The 17433-nt window shown below is 43.2% G+C and overlaps 1 protein-coding gene across 1 annotated transcript in view; it reads left to right on the forward strand.

Moving 5' to 3' along the window:
- HYKK (hydroxylysine kinase) overlaps positions 1-9982 on the forward strand; it is a 47516-nt gene extending 37534 nt beyond the window's left edge. Inside the window, exon 5 of the mRNA XM_057494697.1 lies at positions 9376-9982. Within this exon, the coding sequence (XP_057350680.1) occupies positions 9376-9671 (296 nt within the window). The 3' untranslated portion in view covers positions 9672-9982. The remainder of the gene's footprint in view (positions 1-9375) is intronic.
- The last annotated feature ends 7451 nt before the right edge of the window (positions 9983-17433 follow it).

Consider the following 17433-nt stretch of genomic DNA (forward strand, 5'->3'; position numbering starts at 1 on the left):
TGTAGAGTCATGGACTGAAAAGGTGGCTGTTATTTTAAGCCAGTATGTTTTGTGGTGATTTGTTCAGCTGCAAAAGCTGAGTGGTACAAGAAGTGAGCATCTGGCTGGCTTCCGGCATCTGTGCGCTGTGAGGACACGGCACACCTGGAAACCCATAGAGTAGTGACATTATAAAGGGGAACTTAAAGTGGGGGCCTACTGGGTCAGGTGATGGTATGTGATTCTCACAAGGTAGATACAAGGGAAACTGGGGTGAAGGGAAATAAACTCAGAAAGGGGTTCTGATTTTGTAAAAATGTGAATCCCAGACTGCACCCTTCAGTACCACCGAGGCACAGTGCCTACCGACCCATAGGCTGGCTGCTTGCAAGCAGATTCTTGCTGCCTCACCACCTCTGCCCAGTAGTCATGCTGTGGGGTGGGCCTGCAGTTTGGGAGCAGAGAGCGCACCCACATCTGGGGCCAGTCTCTGAAGACACCAGGTCACTGAGGTCAGCTGGCCTGGCATGAGCCCAGTGCAGAGGACACTCACCACTGCCCAGTGGGAACAACAACCGAAGAGGCGTCTGTCCCAACAAGGGCCAGAGTGCGCTTAGTCTGTTGCAGCATCAGACCTGGAAGTGGGTTCGGGAAGGAGAGACAGTTTGGAGCATTTGATAGAACTCTCTAGGGGTATTTCAGGGAGAAGAGCTTGGAGGCAGACCTCTGAGGGTGGGCCTTCAGGAGAAAGGGCTTGACCACAATTGCGTCAAGTTGAGGAAATATTTCTGAGAGATTTACAAGGCTACAAACAATGCCGTTCTTATAACCAGCCCTTTGCAGTTAATCTATTTTCTTTTTCTGGAAACTTTTGGAGTCATCTCTCTGTCCCTGGGATTTTGAAATTTTGCGGTGATGTGGCTTTTTGGTAGGCATATTTTTCATTCATTAAGCTGAGCAACCAGTCCAACCTTTCAATCTAGAGTCATGTCCTTTATTGAAGAAATTTTCTTTTTCTTTGATAAATTTCTCCCCACTATTTTCTCTGTTTTCTGTCTCTGGAACTCCTATTTCTTTTTCCTCCTCCCCCCACTTTAATTCTCTATCAGCTATATCATAAATTTATAATTTCCAAGATTTAGAAGTATTTGAATTATGTTCTTTAAACATATTTTTTCTATAGGTTGATTCTAAAAACAGAACACATCCTTCACAATACATGAATACATGAACACTGTTCACTAAAGAATCAAGTAATATGATTTGATTAATAAAGAAAGGAAATATAATTCTTCTGTAGGTATATTTCTGCAACTTCAAGGAGAATGTGAAGGGCCTGTTTCTTTTACATTCCATGAGCTTCTCAAAACACCATAACTTTTTAGTTTGATTCATGTTCGGACCAATGCTTTCTTATAAGTTTTATGCTTTTCTTAGAGTTCCTACAATTGAGTTTACTGAAGGAATAGTGGGAGTTTCTCCCCTTCTAAGGGAATATTTGCTAGAAAAGAGGAACACAAATAACTTTTTAAAATTTTTGAGAATTTTCCCTACTTGCCTGTCTTTCATCTCATTGCAGTTAGAGGACTACTTATGTGGAAATTTGACCTTATATCCTCAGCCTAATACCCAAATCGATGTTTAACTCTGGGAAATATAAACCGTCAGTTCAAGTCTCCTTAGAACTTCAAGAAGAGTGCTGCAAGGCAGAATGTCTTGGGAATCAATCTTTTTTATATAAAGCATACAAAGTATTTAAAACATAGAAGGGACATTGTTGGGACAAGCTAGAAGAATGTATATTCCTGTGAGCATGTCTCTTGTACATCCTAGGAATTACCTGAAGACATTGCTTGTAACTTCTTGATGTCAACTCAGTACGCATTGACCATTAGGGAATTTTAAAGCCTCGAAGGCTTTAAGAACCACTTTAACTGTTGTTTTTTTTGTTGTTTGTGATTAAGGAGGGAAGGGGGAAACTGGCCTAATATATATACATCATGAACCATCCTGGCACATTTATATTTGAATATTATTGAATATAACATTATTGCATATTAATACTTATATTACTGTATTATCTTATGTTTATTTAAGGCTGGAAGAGTTACCCACCTTGTCTGGCAGCCCAGAGTGCCTCCTCCTCTGTTTCCTTCCTTTCTTGGGGTATACACTGAGTGTGTGCTCTGGGCTGGATGCTGAGGATGCTGAGGTTAGCAAGACACAATGTTCTGTGTGCTCATGGCTTATACAGCCCATCAGGGAAGACACCACTTGGGCAGCTACACTGATTTGGCTCACTTTAGCTTAAACTCAGTAACTCCAAAGAAAATGCAGCCCCTAAACCACAAATAGGTACATTCACCTAAATACTAGATTGCCACCATGGCCTTTTCCTCACCCCAGCTTAGTGAGTGGGAGGCAGTGCTGGCTCTCCTCTCATCCTCGTTCCCCAGATCAAAGGGACACAAAGTCCCCTTGTTTCCTCTGAGGAAATGCTACTCAAATTGCCCCTTTATTCTTCTTCCACCAGATGCAGCCCGAGACACACTCTCCTTGCACCTCTGCATGCTAGCTTCTCTGTAAAATACATCCCTGCTAGGGCCTCTGCACACCATGGCCATGATATCACCCATTGGAGAACATCATATAACTTGCCTAAGTTTCAAACCCCATTAAATCTAAATGCCTCATTGTGGTTTTCATCATCTACCCCAAATACATTTCTCTACTTCTCTGAATAACAATAATAATGTTAGCTCCATTTTCTGAACACTTACTGTTCTTCTGGCACTATGCTAAGCTCTTTTATTCATGCTTTCATTAAACCCTTACTAAAAGCCTATGAAACAGAAAGCTATTTATTCTCACTATACAGGCAAGGAAAGTAAGACTTGGAGAAGTGAAGGAAGCCCAAAGTCAAATAGTGAGTGGTTTTAAGCTTGGGCCCTAAATCATGTTCCTTCTGTAACTTGGGAGTGAGGGTCATACTTCATATCTGCTTATAAACATGAAGTGTTTGAGCACAATGAAGGGCAAACATTATGTCTGTAATAGCTATTGACTGATCAACACTTTCCTGTCCATTCTAATAAAAGAATAAGGTATTCTTCAAAGGATCTCTGAGATGACCTCTGCAGGGAATGCTGTTTCAAAGCAATGTACATTGATTTTGTTTTCCTGAAAGGGGCAAGGTCCTTGAGAGATCAGAATGGGAAGCAGGTATGAGCCAGTAACTTGGCAACTAAAAAAAAGACAACTTAGAAATAAAGAAGCCAAAGAGCTAGTTTTTCTCCTCACTTTGCTTTTTAATGTTTACAGAGTTAACATATCAGAGATGGTCTCAGAGAATTTCAACAAGGTGTGCTAAGCAGGGCTAGAGACAGCATCGACTAGCAGAGGTCAGGGCGGCAGGAAAGAGCCACTCGGAGACCTGCTTGGAGATTCAGTATTTGGTCTCCCACATTCCATTTGCCAAGCTGATTGGAAGCTCAGCCCCATCAGCTCAGATTTCAGGCGTGGGCACCAAGTTCTACCTCCTTATGGGAGGAATGGCATTTTAATCCACACACCAGTAAGGGTCCTCTACCAATGGAGATAGATCATTTGTTCTGTGTTTTATAACCTTCTTCCCAAGCGAGAGAAAGAAGCTAAATAAATTTCACTCTTAGAAGTTAATTAGAAATGTCAGATCAGGGCAATGGTAAAGCACAGTTTACTGTTTGGTGCCAGCTCTCATAAACACAATTGAGAAGCATAGTCTGGATGATTGTAAACAGAATTCAATTTATTCTGTTTTCTGTTTGGAGCCTGGTATTTCTTGTAACTAATTTCATTTACATGATCTGTTTGTTAATTGTTCAGAGGCAGCTGGTCCAAAATAAACTGAGAAAATGATAGTTATTTGTATTTTTTAAATTATAATTAAAGTTACAGTAACAAGTTTGAGTCCTTACAATGTAGGGCAGTTATGTAACACTCTATTTCGCTTAATGTGTTCATGGAAAGTAAAGAATGTTGACACATTGGATTTGTTCCATTGTCTAGAACCCTGAAGTTAGCTGGAGTTGTCAACACTTCATTGTGGAAAAAAAAGGAAATCATTAGAAAAGATTGACAACTGACTTATTAAAACCCAAACAAAACTTCTTTTTTGAAGCAGTACACATTCAGTTTTAATCTCTTAGAATTAAAGAGGCACTTGGGCCTGTAAATCAAAAAAATGTTCAGTTTTAATAGTATAAGGATGGACGAGTCATGTTTAAAAGATTTCAGCATCAGAATGGAAACAAAAGGTTCTCTGTCATTGAGTTAACTAGAGAAATCAGTCTTGATAGCCTTAAAATCCAATTATGCAAATAAGTTGGGGTTTGTTTTTATTTAAAGTAAAGCCAATTGTATTGTTACTGACAATATGAGCCACCACACATTGAATATTATCACATGCTTTGGTCATTCTGCAAAACTCTTCAGTCCTCACAATGACACTGTGGGCTAGTTCCCTAGGGCTGCCACAACCAAGTACCACAGACTGGGCAGCTCGAGCAGCAGGCTTGTTCTTTCACAGTTCTGGGGTCGAATGCCCAGGTCAAGGTGTTGACAGTGATGGTTGGCTCTTCCTGAGGGCTGTGAGGGAGGCGCCACCCCAGGCCCCTTTCCTTGGCTTGTAGATGCCGTCTTCCCCCTGTGTGTTCGTACCAGCTTCCTCTGTCCACGCCTGTGTCCACATTTCCCTCTTATAAGACACCAGTCCCATTACCTAAGGCCCATCCTAATGAGCTTACATAAAGTTAATCATCTCTTTAGAGATCCTATCTCCAAATATGGTCACATTCTGGAGATCCTAACTCTATGGATTTGAGGGTTAGGACTTCAACATGGGAATTTTGAGAGAGGACCATGGAAGTCAACCAATGGAAGATCTATATTTCCCATTTTACAGATGAGAAAATAGGCCTCAAAAGATTGCGACTCATCCTCCGCCTCCAGATAGTGGTGGCAGAGTCTAGACTAATCAGATGTTTTGCCCATAATCACAGTCAGATGGGTCTTTTCCTGTCATTGTCCCACACAATTTCGGGCTTCCACACTCCCAGGGGGTTTATTACCTTACACCCACTATTCCTCCCGTTAGAGTAGGTAGACAGCACACGTGAGCAGGCAGGGGGAGGGGATGTCTGTCCAGTGCTTACATTCTGCACATTTCCGTGTGAGCTGTTCTTGTGGGATGAGGGCAGTGAGGGTATAGGTAACAGACCAGCTGAAAATGGCTGGTTCCAACATGGAGAAGTTGACCTAAACCTCACCCCAAAATCATGCCCTCATTAACGGTAAAAATTGCACCTACCTGTACCATGACAGTCTCAGTATGAACCAAATATAACCAAAACTCCCCTGGATGTGAGGGTAGAGCAAGTCCAAACCCCAAAAAGACCTTACCTGTTCCCTCTGAAACCTGAGCCCACTTAGTGAATGTTCATCTCCCTTTACATAACAAAGGCCCTTATTGTTTCCTCAGTGCTACTTCCTCTGATATGCCCTCACCACCTCGCAGGTCTGTATGTTCTCCTTTCTCTAAACTCCTAGTGCTCAGCTGCCTTTTGTGTCTGTTCTTGAGTTCTTCCTCACCGGAGGCCAAGGACCCATCTCTGGTAACACTCTGGTCTCTAGTTGTCTCCCCATCTGCAGCCTCCACCTCCCCTTTTTCCATCACACTGATCCCCACCTTCCAAAACTCACATGAAACACCACTGGCTTCCTCTGAATCATTTACACTGTATCTCATAAAGGCTCTTGGAGCTTCCTGGGTATTGACCCACCACCCAATAAGTTAGACCAAGCAATGAGCTTGGTGGGAGCCTTGAAGAGGCCTCCAGGGTGATGTGTGCTCATGCCTGCCTGCGTCTGCCTCACAGCTCACCTCCTTGGTGAGCGTTTCCCAGCCCCTCCAAGCCCCCAGAAGTTCACAGCCCCACAGGCCCAGGTGGACTTTTATCAGACACCAGAAATGCCTTATCATGGGCATTTATTGTCATATCTGCATCTCCACCAGACGGTAAGGTAGAAACGGTGTTTTATCATCTCTGAATCCCCAGGGCTTAGCGTTTTGCATCGTAGTTACTGGTGAGTATTTATTAATTGCCTGAATGAATGAATGATTTCCTGCCCTGTACATAAAAATACTTTCTCCACCCAGCTGAACGGTGCATACAATTATAATAGATATTATAATATGATATTTTCTTTTTTTGATTCAAGAATTGGTGCTTATTAATGAATGAAGGCTCTTCAGATGTTTAAGCCTTAGGGGAGATGTATGGATGTTAGGAAAGATGATTGCTTAGGGGCCTAATAATGGGTAAAGGAAGGGGAAGGTGCAGAAAGGTAATCAAAAGATGAAAGGCACTTTCCTCCACTTTCATCTGAGCAGCAGCTCGTTGCCATAGCAACAGCAGCCATTTGTGGTACTTCTTCCAGCTTCCTTCCTGCTAGTGAGGAGGAACTGAGAGCCACAACCTCTTCACACAGCAGGGCATTCTCCCGGCATCTCAGAGTGGAGCTGGGGTCAGACTCAGGGTGACGCAGCTTGAGCTGGACCAGCATGGGCGGCCAAGGGAAAAAGCTGAGCTGCCAGGAGGTGAAGTGAAGGCTGCTGAGAGGTGGAGGCTGCCAGAAGGTGGAGGCTGCCAGAAGGTGGAGGCTGACTCTCAGCCCGAGTTTCACAGGAGCTGGGGAGTCAGCTGCCATGTTGGCAAATAATCACAGTTGGGCAACAGCCCTCAGAGGTGATTCCCCAGAGACCTTCTGACTTAATTGATTCTATATGACCTCCTGACTGCAAAATTGGCAGCTTTCAACAGCAATGGCAGTTTTCAAAGGGGAGCTGCTGACTCCAGTGGACACCCCACACAGCATTGTTTGCCAGAGCTTCCAATGACTTATTCTTGTCAACAGGGCCAGAGAATACTGTTCTAAACAGGAAATGAGAAGAATGCCAGATCTGTGAATAGGAAATTGTGCATGAGGAGGAGTCTGTGTCTCTGTAGTGTGGAATTTGTAGTTCTCCTAATTACATCAACGGCTTTATTGCAAGATATGCCAATTTCTGCAGCAGAAATATGACTTAAAAATGCCAAAAAACAGTTATCATCTTTTTATTGTGTCCTTTCTGCTCATTCTAAACCATCTCAAACCAACAGTCCTTTATTTGCAAGGACTGAGGAAAGGCAGGAATAGGGGTAATCCTGAATTACGTTTGATAGATTTATTAATCAATTTTACTTATTTATTGAAGTGTAACAAACAACTGGAACTGAAGACATAAGGAAATTGTGAATTCAGAAAAATATTGGAACTTATTAAAGTTTTCTGTTAAAGAGAGTTATCTGTTCTATTAACACCAAAGGAAAACTTCTCCAAACAATTCCTGGAGCTGATCATGGCTCCCTGAGGAGCAGCACAGCAGGAACCTGTAATTCCATGGCAACTCCCACCAAGTGCAGCCTCTCATTTTCAGCAGCAAGCCAAGGAATCTACTGAGCAGCCTGCTGTTGGCATTTATCCTTTGTCATTCTCACATCTGCTTCTCCAAGTATGATGCATTTAATAAACATGTTTATAAGCCAGTAATTTGTTTCTGGCACTATTTTTGCTTCTTTTTACACCAAAATTCATTCTTGGGGAGGAGATATGTTTATTGTCTCATTGTTAAGTGACCTTTCTTACTATGTTGTTATGAGATTTTACAGAGCATGCGAATAAGCATGGTCTAAGAAATCAAGCTGTAGGTTGGCATTTTAAACCACAACAGTCAGAAGTGAAGCATCCAGCCGAGGGGGTGGGAGGGAGACACCCCTCAGAGCATTCCCTAAGGACATCCCAGAGTTAAATAGCATCAAGAATTTGCTCCGAGTGTCTCATGACCTCTAGATGACAATGTGGTGTTTCATTTTAAGGCTACGTATTAAGGTGGAAAACCAAATAGAGCTAGTTCGATTTGGTTTATAAAATAGTCTATGAGTGAGGGGGGAGAAAAAGGAGGGAGGCTGAGAGGGAGACAGGTAGAGAGGACACAGTCTCTCGAGACCAGGCTGGAGCACCCCTCTGGCTCACCCACCACACTCTCTCACCTGCCCTTTTCATGGGGTGTCTTGAGTAATAGATGAGGTGGTCTCTGTGTAGAATTCATACAACAGCTCATGAAATGTCCTGAAGCAGATAGATGGTGTAATAAGAGGACTGCCGCTGAGCCCTGTCTTGGTGCTGTCCTTCATAAGATGCAGACTCATACCCTCCTTAGAGAGGAAGCCAGTACTGACACGGGGAGCAGGGAGTGTCACTTGAGATATTTGAGGTATTTACATTCTGTGCCATGTTCCACACAGCTTACTACAAGAAAGCATACACAAAAATGTCAACATACTGTAGTAAGAACAAAGAATCAGGGCTAGGACAAAAAACCTGATAGGAGATGAACACCCAGGGTTAGGGACTTATGTAAGGGACAAGCCAGAAGGATGAGGCTATGGCTACACTCGAGTCTTGTTTGGTTCTGTATTTCCTGGCAGTACAGTAAAGCAGGATGTGTTGCCCACGTGTGGCACAAGCTGACCGGTGGAGCTGGCCTGCTGGCACATGCCCACCTCTCACCTCTGTGCTGCCTGTGGAGAAGCCCTGCAGCAGGGGGCCCCAGCCTCAGGCCTCATGGCCTGTGAGAGCTTCTTGACGGTGGCATTTCAGCAGTGGCCTATTGGAGGCAATGGCTAGGGACAGAGCTTCAGGCCAGGGGCAAAGAAGGTCTTCAGGCATGCAAGGGTCTTCTGGTGCTCCAGGAGCAGCCTGACTCCCTCTGGTCCTGGCCTGCACCCTGTGTTCCCATGAGCACATGAGGAGAGAAAACATAGGGCTGCTTGAGAACACAGCCCAGCAGCCTTGTGATACAACAGGCCCTTTAAGAAGCTTCCAGAAAGAAATGGCCTGTGCCTTTGGCTCCTGGTGGGACCCCACCCCTCAGTGACTCAGGGGCCAGGAGGGACCCCACCCCCCAGTGACTCAGGGGCCTGGAAGCTTATACCCTGAAACCCAGAGCCAAGGATAAATCCCATTGCTCCGCTGCTGACACTCCATTCTGTCTGAGTTTTCATTTAATGTTCAGCCCAAGACTGACATAACACCTTTCTATTTTTCACCCGGAGAGCAAATATAAGGCTTTGAACAAGAGTAAAAAAAAGAGCCAAATGTGGCTATTCTTTGTTAAAACTTAGAGTGCCAAGGTCTAAACCCCAAGGAAGATGCTGAGGCCATAGCGGAAGACTCACTGCCCAGGAAAGGCAGAGAGAGGCGGAGAGAAGCGGAGAGCGACCGCCCCTGACCGTCTCTCTCTCTGACATTTTCCAGGTCTGGCTGTGGGGATCCTGGGCTGCGGCAGGAGTTCGCATCATGTCCCAGAGGCCACGTCTGTCACCCTGCAGCCCCCGCTGCTGTGTCTCAAGGCCCGCTGTCTCGGCCACGTTCATGCCAGGAGGGATGATGTGGGTCCTGTCTGCGCAGGGGACCTGGGGAAACATCGCAGACTCACCACTAACAGAAACAAAAATTCCCTATCTCATTTACTCTTCACTCAGACCCCTTGTAAGGACCTCTCCATCCCCATTTTGTACGTGAGGACATTGAGATTTAGAGAGATTATGTAGCTTGAAAGTGATTACAACCATTAAAAGATGTCTCAGGATGCAATCACGGTGCCTCCTGTCCGGGTGACGGTGGAAATGGCAAAAGCGCCCCCTTTAAAAAGACATGCGTTTCCTACATATTCTAGTTGCTCCTGAGTAGCAAGGGGGTAGAAACCTCGAGGAGGTGCAAGGTAGTGGATGGAGGCAGAGTGGCCCTGGGGGCACCAGGTGGATGGGAGTTGCCATCAGTCCTCACGGCATCCCTGGGAGGCATCGGCATCTTCCCCATTCGCTCACAAGGGGCTGAGTCTTCTGCTCTGCATGGGCCTTAGGCCGCATCAGCAGGAAATGGAGTTGCTGGAAGGGGAGACCTGCCCACTCTCATCAGCTGCCTTTGAACTCTCCCTCTCCTGGGATGTGCCCCAAGCTGCACTGTGTGCCTATTATTTACTTAATGCTCATGGCAGCCTGCCTACGTGGTGTGTCACTGTGCATTTACAGTCACCTAGTGTCAGAGCTTTGAGACTGCTGCATGAAATGCAGTCTCTTTACTTTTCCATCCTTGCATCGTTTCCAAGGTTTGGGCATTTTGAGAACAGTCAGGCAGGGGACACATTGTCCATTTTCACAGTATTTCAGTTCTGGGTCTGAAAGACCTAGATTAGAGGAGGAAAAAAAGTCATATAAAATGCAGAGAAGATTAAAGTTCTCTTTTTTTTTAAAAAAGAAAAAATGGAGAAAAGCTTATTTCTCATTTGATTCAACTAGCCTAGATAACAAGCAACACCTCAGGTCACCTCTTAACATCACTCCACAGGACTGCAGACAGCCTCCCCGCTGTTACCATTTGAGGCTGACACTGAGGTTATTCTAAATAATACTTTTGTTTCTTCACCCCACCATGATAGAATTATGCGTCTGTACCTTTTATGACTTCATGTTTTTGAAATTAGCTGTGAATCAGGTATATGCTTGCCTGGAGCTGCTGCATTTACTTGATATTATAAAGTGAAAGTCACGTGTGTAATACACATGTCTGAGTTGTGCTGTTCTGTAAAAGTTTGCAAATAGGTCCTTTTGAACCAAAGGGAAAGAAAATGTAGGATCTTCCTTTTGTGGGGCAAGGTAATGCTCAGAAGAATGTTGGGGACCGGGTTCTGAACTCTGCCTCTGCTCTTCATAGTGGCATTCTGAGGCCCTGCTCTTGGGGAGGGTGAACTGGTGAGCATGGGCCTGAGAGACTCCCTGCTGATTGACAGGGTTCTGGGTTCTGTGGGAGGTGGGGGTGTTACTGCCTGACAATTCATTAATCTGTCCATCTGTTTTAGGCAGTTTTCTGGGTTTGTGTTATATTTAACAGTTTTAAAAAGTTGGCTTGCTTTAAAGAGGTGCCTCCTGTCCAGGTGAGGGTGAGTTCATATTGAAATTTTCTATTCAAATTTAACAATACTGAAGTTTTAGTTTAACTTAAAAAGAGACCTACTGTGGACAAGGCCAGGTGCCAAGCTCCACACGTTTATGATCCTTTTTGTATGTTTTGTTCAGAGTTGAATCTTCAGCACCTAGAAAAGTTCCTGGCCTGTTGTAGGGGCCTGATAAATATTTGTTGAAAAAGATTACAATGGATGAAAAAGTCATTCGTTCACTCATTCCTTCATCAAGATGGGATATTTGATAAAATACAGATGCCAGCAAGGCTTTAGGTTCATTTAGTAGGTCTGGTTTGGGGCCTAGGAATCAGAATTACTTTTAACTTTTTATCATAAATATTTTCAAACACACAGGAAAATAGAGTATAGTGATTGCCTATATATTCGTTACCTAGATGAATAGTTATCAACAGTTTTGCCATGTTTACATCATCAATTTTTTAGCCAAAATATTTTAAATTAAATGACCACCATGAAAATCAGAACTTTTTTCTTCTTAAAATCAATACCATTGTATAGCTAACATAATTAATGATAATTTTCTATTATCATCATCTAATACCTGATCCATATTCAAAATTTGCCAATTGCTCCAAAAAAACGTATGTTACTCCTATTTTAGTCATACCGGGACCCACTCCTCTCTGTTTGGTTGTTACATGTCTTAAGTCACTTATGATCTATAATGGTGCTCCCCTGCCCCTTTCTCTGGAATGACATTAACTTGGTGAAGTGACTAGGCCAGCTGTCCCACAGAATGGCCTAGTTTCTGAATTTGTCCAGCTTCTGAGTTTTTGGTGGCATTTACATTATTTCACTTACCCATGAATTCTCTGTAACCTGGAGTGTGGATACAGAGGCTGGATTACATTCAGGTTAAACATTTCAGGCAAGACATCATCATTGATGCTGTATGATTTTACATTACCTCATGAGGTACATCTAACTGACTCTTTATCAGTAGCAAACAGCCTCATCTCTCCCTCATAAAGTTCTATTTCTCTTTTTAAACCATCAGATAATCTGTGGAGTCAGACTTGATCAGTACTGGGGGATCCAACTCTCTGTCAGTGTATCACCTAATGGCTTAATAATCCATTGATGATTCTTGCCTCCAGCAGTGACTTCACCAGGGGTTGCAAAATGTTGATTTCTCTATTTTTATCATTCCTTTTATGTTTATTAGTTGGCAGTCTTTGTTGGAGAGAAAGAGTGAGGGAGAGATTTATCTCATCAACTGCTTCTTCTGGAAAGGCAAGGTATATAGTTATGTATTTGAATTGTCCCTTTAATAGTAAGGAGTAGACCTCAAATGTGTTTTGCCTGTTTTATCTTTGTTTTTCTCTTTTCTGAATATCATTTTATTGATTTACAGGTTTGCATATAGTCAGTGTATTTCATTCATTTTGAAGCTGCAATTTCCCATCTTTGGCCAGTAAGAGCCCCTTCAAACTGCCTCTTTTCCTGGCACAGAAAGGTGTCCCCGACTCACCAAGTGCACTCCCTCTCCCAGACCAAAAACCAGCCACTTCTCTAAAGAGCCCTGGTTCCTTTCATGGGGAAACTAGTTAGAGACAGAACTCTGGCTGTTGAGGGTGCTCACTGCCACTGGGTCATCAATGCTTCTAGGTCCTTCAGTGGGCAAAAGTAGGGGAAAACATGCATGTATGTATTTTTAAATTCTTTGTTCATATGGAAATTTTCTATTCAAATTTAACAATACTGAAGTTTTACTTTAACTTAAAAAATTTTTATACTTACATTGCTTTTCTCTTACACTGAAAACAGTTGCTAATATTAACATTTATTTCTTTATCTTTTAATACATATATTCTAAAATAGCAGTATCAGTATTATTGCTTTTAACTCCTGAGTTAAACTTTAGATCTCTTTCATACTGAGAACACATCCCTCTAAGCATGTTAAAATATTTGCCTTAAAGCATTGCAACAATCATTTTCTTGATGTATTTGTTACCAATTAGGGATGTAAGTATACTTACTTTCAATTTTAGGAACTCTTATTTTAAGTATTTAAGGATTTACTTGGTCAAAAAAATCAACATTAAATAAAAACACACAAGTTTTGCTTCCATCTCTGTCAACTCCATTTTCTGATTCAAAAAAAATTTGTGTTTCAACTTTTTGTCTTGCCCTTGTTCTTTCCCCCCTTCTCATCTGGAATGGTGTTGTTGTAGAGCTCCTCAAGAGGTCTGAGTGAGGTAGGTGGCTGTGGGAGAGTGCAGGAATGCTGTGGTGACTGAGGCAGGGCCCAGAGCCCAGGCAGGGTAAAGAGGGCAGCCTCAGGAGGTGGTAGCATGGCTATGGGATGGGTAGTCAGAGCCTGAGCAGGGTGTGGAGGGAATTCCAAGAGGGGGCTACCTTGGAGCCCCAGCAAGGTGAGGGTTTCCACACAGTGATTCCACCTGATGCAAGTATCGGAATACAGGTGGGGAGAGGAGAGCATCTGCAGTGGGGAAAGGGGCAGAGACAGTGGGGGAGCTTGTGTACACACAGGTGGAGCAGAGTTTACAAAATATATCTATGCACATAGACATAAATATATATGTGTCTGTGTACACACAGACATGTACATGTATTCCTCTGTACCCAGCACTGTCTAATAATACTGGGTAACATTTAAAGTTTTTGATTTTTTCTGTGAGGGTATATATACAAAATTTTAAAAGTAAAAATTTACACAAACCAGAAGGACTGGACTGGGTTAGGGAAACACATTCTTCCCATTTTCTGCCTGAAACCTGGAAGAAGGGGCAAGCCCCCTGTGTGCACTGCACCCACTCACATTTCCACCCCTCCAACCATGGCTCCTACTTTACACCAAGGCTATTCACACAGCCTTATAATCAGTCTCCCTGCAGCCACACCTGGAGTCTTTCTGTCACAAGCCAGGGACCTTCCATAATTCACAGCTCTGCCCATCTCCTCTTGCTGGTACCTGTTAATGCACAAAGGCTACTTCTAGGCTGGCCTTTTCCATCTTCTCCAGTCTCATTTCTCACTTCCTTTTTCCGCACTTTCAACATTAACCCTTTGCTCCAGCCCTGCTTACAGCTATGTGGTTCTTCCACCCAACATGCTACTTGATGTTTGGAGTTGTGTACTTAGTTGCTTCTGTGTGGTTTGTCTCCTTCCACTAGAATATTGGGTTAGGAGAGTGGAGCCCTTGTCTGTTCTGTGTACAGCAGCATTCCCAGCATTTTTAATGATTTCTGGCACTTCAAAGACACTTTTTTAGGATTTGTTGTAGAAATGACAGAATGAATTCTCCAGTACCTTTACATATGCTGTTCCTTCTATTTAAACTGTCTTCTCTTAATGCCCTTCATGAGTTAAATACTATTTCTCTTGTAAAACTTGGTTAAAATATCAATTATTCCATGGAGCCAATGCTAGGATCTATCCCTAACTCCAGAAATACACACACACACACACACACACACACACACACACACATGCACGTTTGGGTTCTCTCTCTCTTCTGAGCTTCCCTCACATACTCCTCCATGTATAAGTCCCATGAACAGCTGGCTGTTCAGAAAAGACTAATTCTCCCCCTTCATCCTGTAGAATTGTTAACAGGAAGTGGCTGCCCAGGTACTGCATTATGTTGGGCCAATGTGACTAACTCTGACAAATGGCTTGTGGGCACCAATTCCAAACCTAGTCCAAAAAATATTCCTGTGACACCCTCTAGTTTCCTCTTTCTTCTACCTGTTGACTGGATGTGAAGGATCCAAAAGAGAACTCTAAGGCTATGGGAATAGTTAGAGCCACATGAGGACTATCTTGCAAACTCCTGCACTATTCTGCAATACCAGTGGGAAATGCCATCTATTGTGGCTAGCGACAGGGCCTGGGGCCCTTTGTTACTGAGGTTACCCTTCCCAACTTACACAGCATGCCTTTCCACAGTACAGAGTGCTGTCATTGCCATGTGTCTCTCCTTGTCTGTAGTCTGAGCTACTTGGGGCAGGGACTGTGTGTCACATCCCACATGTCCAGGGTGTAGTTCAGGGTCTGGCACATAACTTTGAGCAGTTAATCAGTCCAGCAGTGGGTTTATGACTCAGAAAAACTAAGACAAGGCCAATTCTTGGTTTTCTCCCTAACAGAGGTTTTCCTGTGGATTTGTCTGCTATTTCCACTATAGATGATGTTTTACCTTGAGCATCACTGGGGCCCACTTCTCTCTGCTGAGACGCCTCACCCGTCTTCCCAAGGCCCTGTGCTGGCAGGCTGCTCAGCTCAGGCTCTACCCACAGAGCTCACTGAGGAGAACTACTTTTGGAAAATCCATCTATGCCTGAGATTTATTCTACCCTGCTCTGAAATGCTTTATTTGTTTTGTTTTTGCTTTAAATGTCACTTTTTTTTTCCTGTTCACAATGAAATTGTGCCCAATTTCCCTTCTCCTTTCCAGCCTAAACTGTCCATTACCACTTCTTGCTTTGGTTACTTTATTCTGGTGAGCCCTACATTCCGTTGAGATCATAAAAAAATTAGGTGGGCGTTAATTGTTTCTAAAACAAAGTCCAAAAACAAAATGGACTTTTCTAAGCTCACATCCAGCTGACCACATCAAGTAATCCACTGAGATCTGGTGGGAGGATCACTTCAAATCATTATGAATAACAGCAGAAGTTTACCATCTCAAGGAACTATGTACTAGGCACTATAGTAGACATCTAAAATGCCTCATTTTTACAGTCTATTCAGGATACTTGAGACATTGAACAGAGGCAATATTAATGAGTATGTCAGGACACAAAGCATACACCTAGACAGGCCCAGAAAAAGCAGGGCAAATGGTGACCCTGGCCACATGTCAACTGAAGAAACAGTGACGGGTGGAGCAGGCATCTTATCAGGTCACACAGCTTGGGAGGTGGGAGCATTCAAAGACAGGTGTGCGTGACCCCAAAGCTCATGTTCTATTGCCTTTGTCTAAAGTGCTGGGAACAGTGGGAGGAGGTGGGAAGGAAGAGGCTGGAAGTGAGGAAAAGGGGAGATGAGGGTGACAGACTGGTTCTATCAGCCTGCTCAGCTGGTCATCCCCCCAGGCTGCCACTCCCACTGCCTAGCTGCCCCCTTCTGGGATGCAAAGCCACATGGAGAGTATGGTTGGAAACAGTGAACACATGTTCAGTAATGATGACTTTCTGAATTTTTCTGGGAGAAAGAAAGAGAAAATGAGAAAAAAAGAACCAAAACAGAGGCTTGGGAACCACAAGGTAATCTAAAGAGGTTCACGGGAAATCAAACCCCTGAGGCCTCACAGAAGACTCTAGGTTTTACCAGAAAATGTAACTTATTTTTCAGCTTTAAGACTATTTCATGACTCAACCAATGTTGTCAGGGAATTGTGTACCATTGCATATGCAGGTGGGTTTACACAATAAAGCTTCACATTAGCAAATGCTTACCATGGAATAAGAAACTGTATCTGACTTGTGAATGCTATACTGTTTCAAGGCTGTTGCTTTTTAAATAAATGTTTTACTTGTGCATTTTACATTCACTACAATGCCTCGGTTGCATCTTAAGAAATATGAAATTTAAAGAAATGACAAGCACTTCAACTGAACAAAAAAGCAAAAAATCACTCCCAAGGGGTATCTTACATGTCAGTTCATACTGAGTCACTTGATTGACGTGAGTCTGCCTATTGCCCTTGAAGTGCTATAAACAGATACTTCTCCGCTCCACACCCAGCACATCAGTTCAAGGAAAGGCACAATTATTTCTGCAAGTACACCTACCAAATGTTAGAAATGAGTTAGGAGGCAGCAACATGGAGATTGGGTTGTGAAAGTTTTAGGATGGAGAAAGTTGATAAAGAAAACAGCAGAGATAAAGAGAGAAAAGAGTGTAAAAAAATCTGCAACCCAAATCAGGAAGGGCTCAGGGCTGGGAAGGAAAGCTGGGTTTTCCATTTGTCTGATAGCTGATGGGTCTGATGCTATCATTTGCATATCAACTCACTTTTCCATTAAATCTCTGAGGTCCCTGATGTGTCAGCACTGATGGTACAGGAGATGCAGCTGAACAAATATCCATGTTTTTAAAACAAGCTCAAGAAATGTTAAAAACTGAAACTTCTGCCACTAATATCTAGCTGTGTTTCTGCTTTTCTGTGTGGTTACATGTTAATGCTTTCCTCTATTAAGAGCCTTTCCTGAAATCCCCTGAAGGGCTGTTTGGTGAATTCATTCTTCTCTGCCATCAGGGATTTAGGGAAATCCTGCAAGGCCAGCTTTCCATTTGACGATGCTGTGACCAAGACTGGGTCAGCTTCATTTGATAAGCAGGAAGAGTCTTAGCTTCTGCCGG

This window comes from Manis pentadactyla, chromosome 18, assembly GCF_030020395.1.
Source record: "Manis pentadactyla isolate mManPen7 chromosome 18, mManPen7.hap1, whole genome shotgun sequence".
NCBI classification, from domain to species: domain Eukaryota; kingdom Metazoa; phylum Chordata; class Mammalia; order Pholidota; family Manidae; genus Manis; species Manis pentadactyla.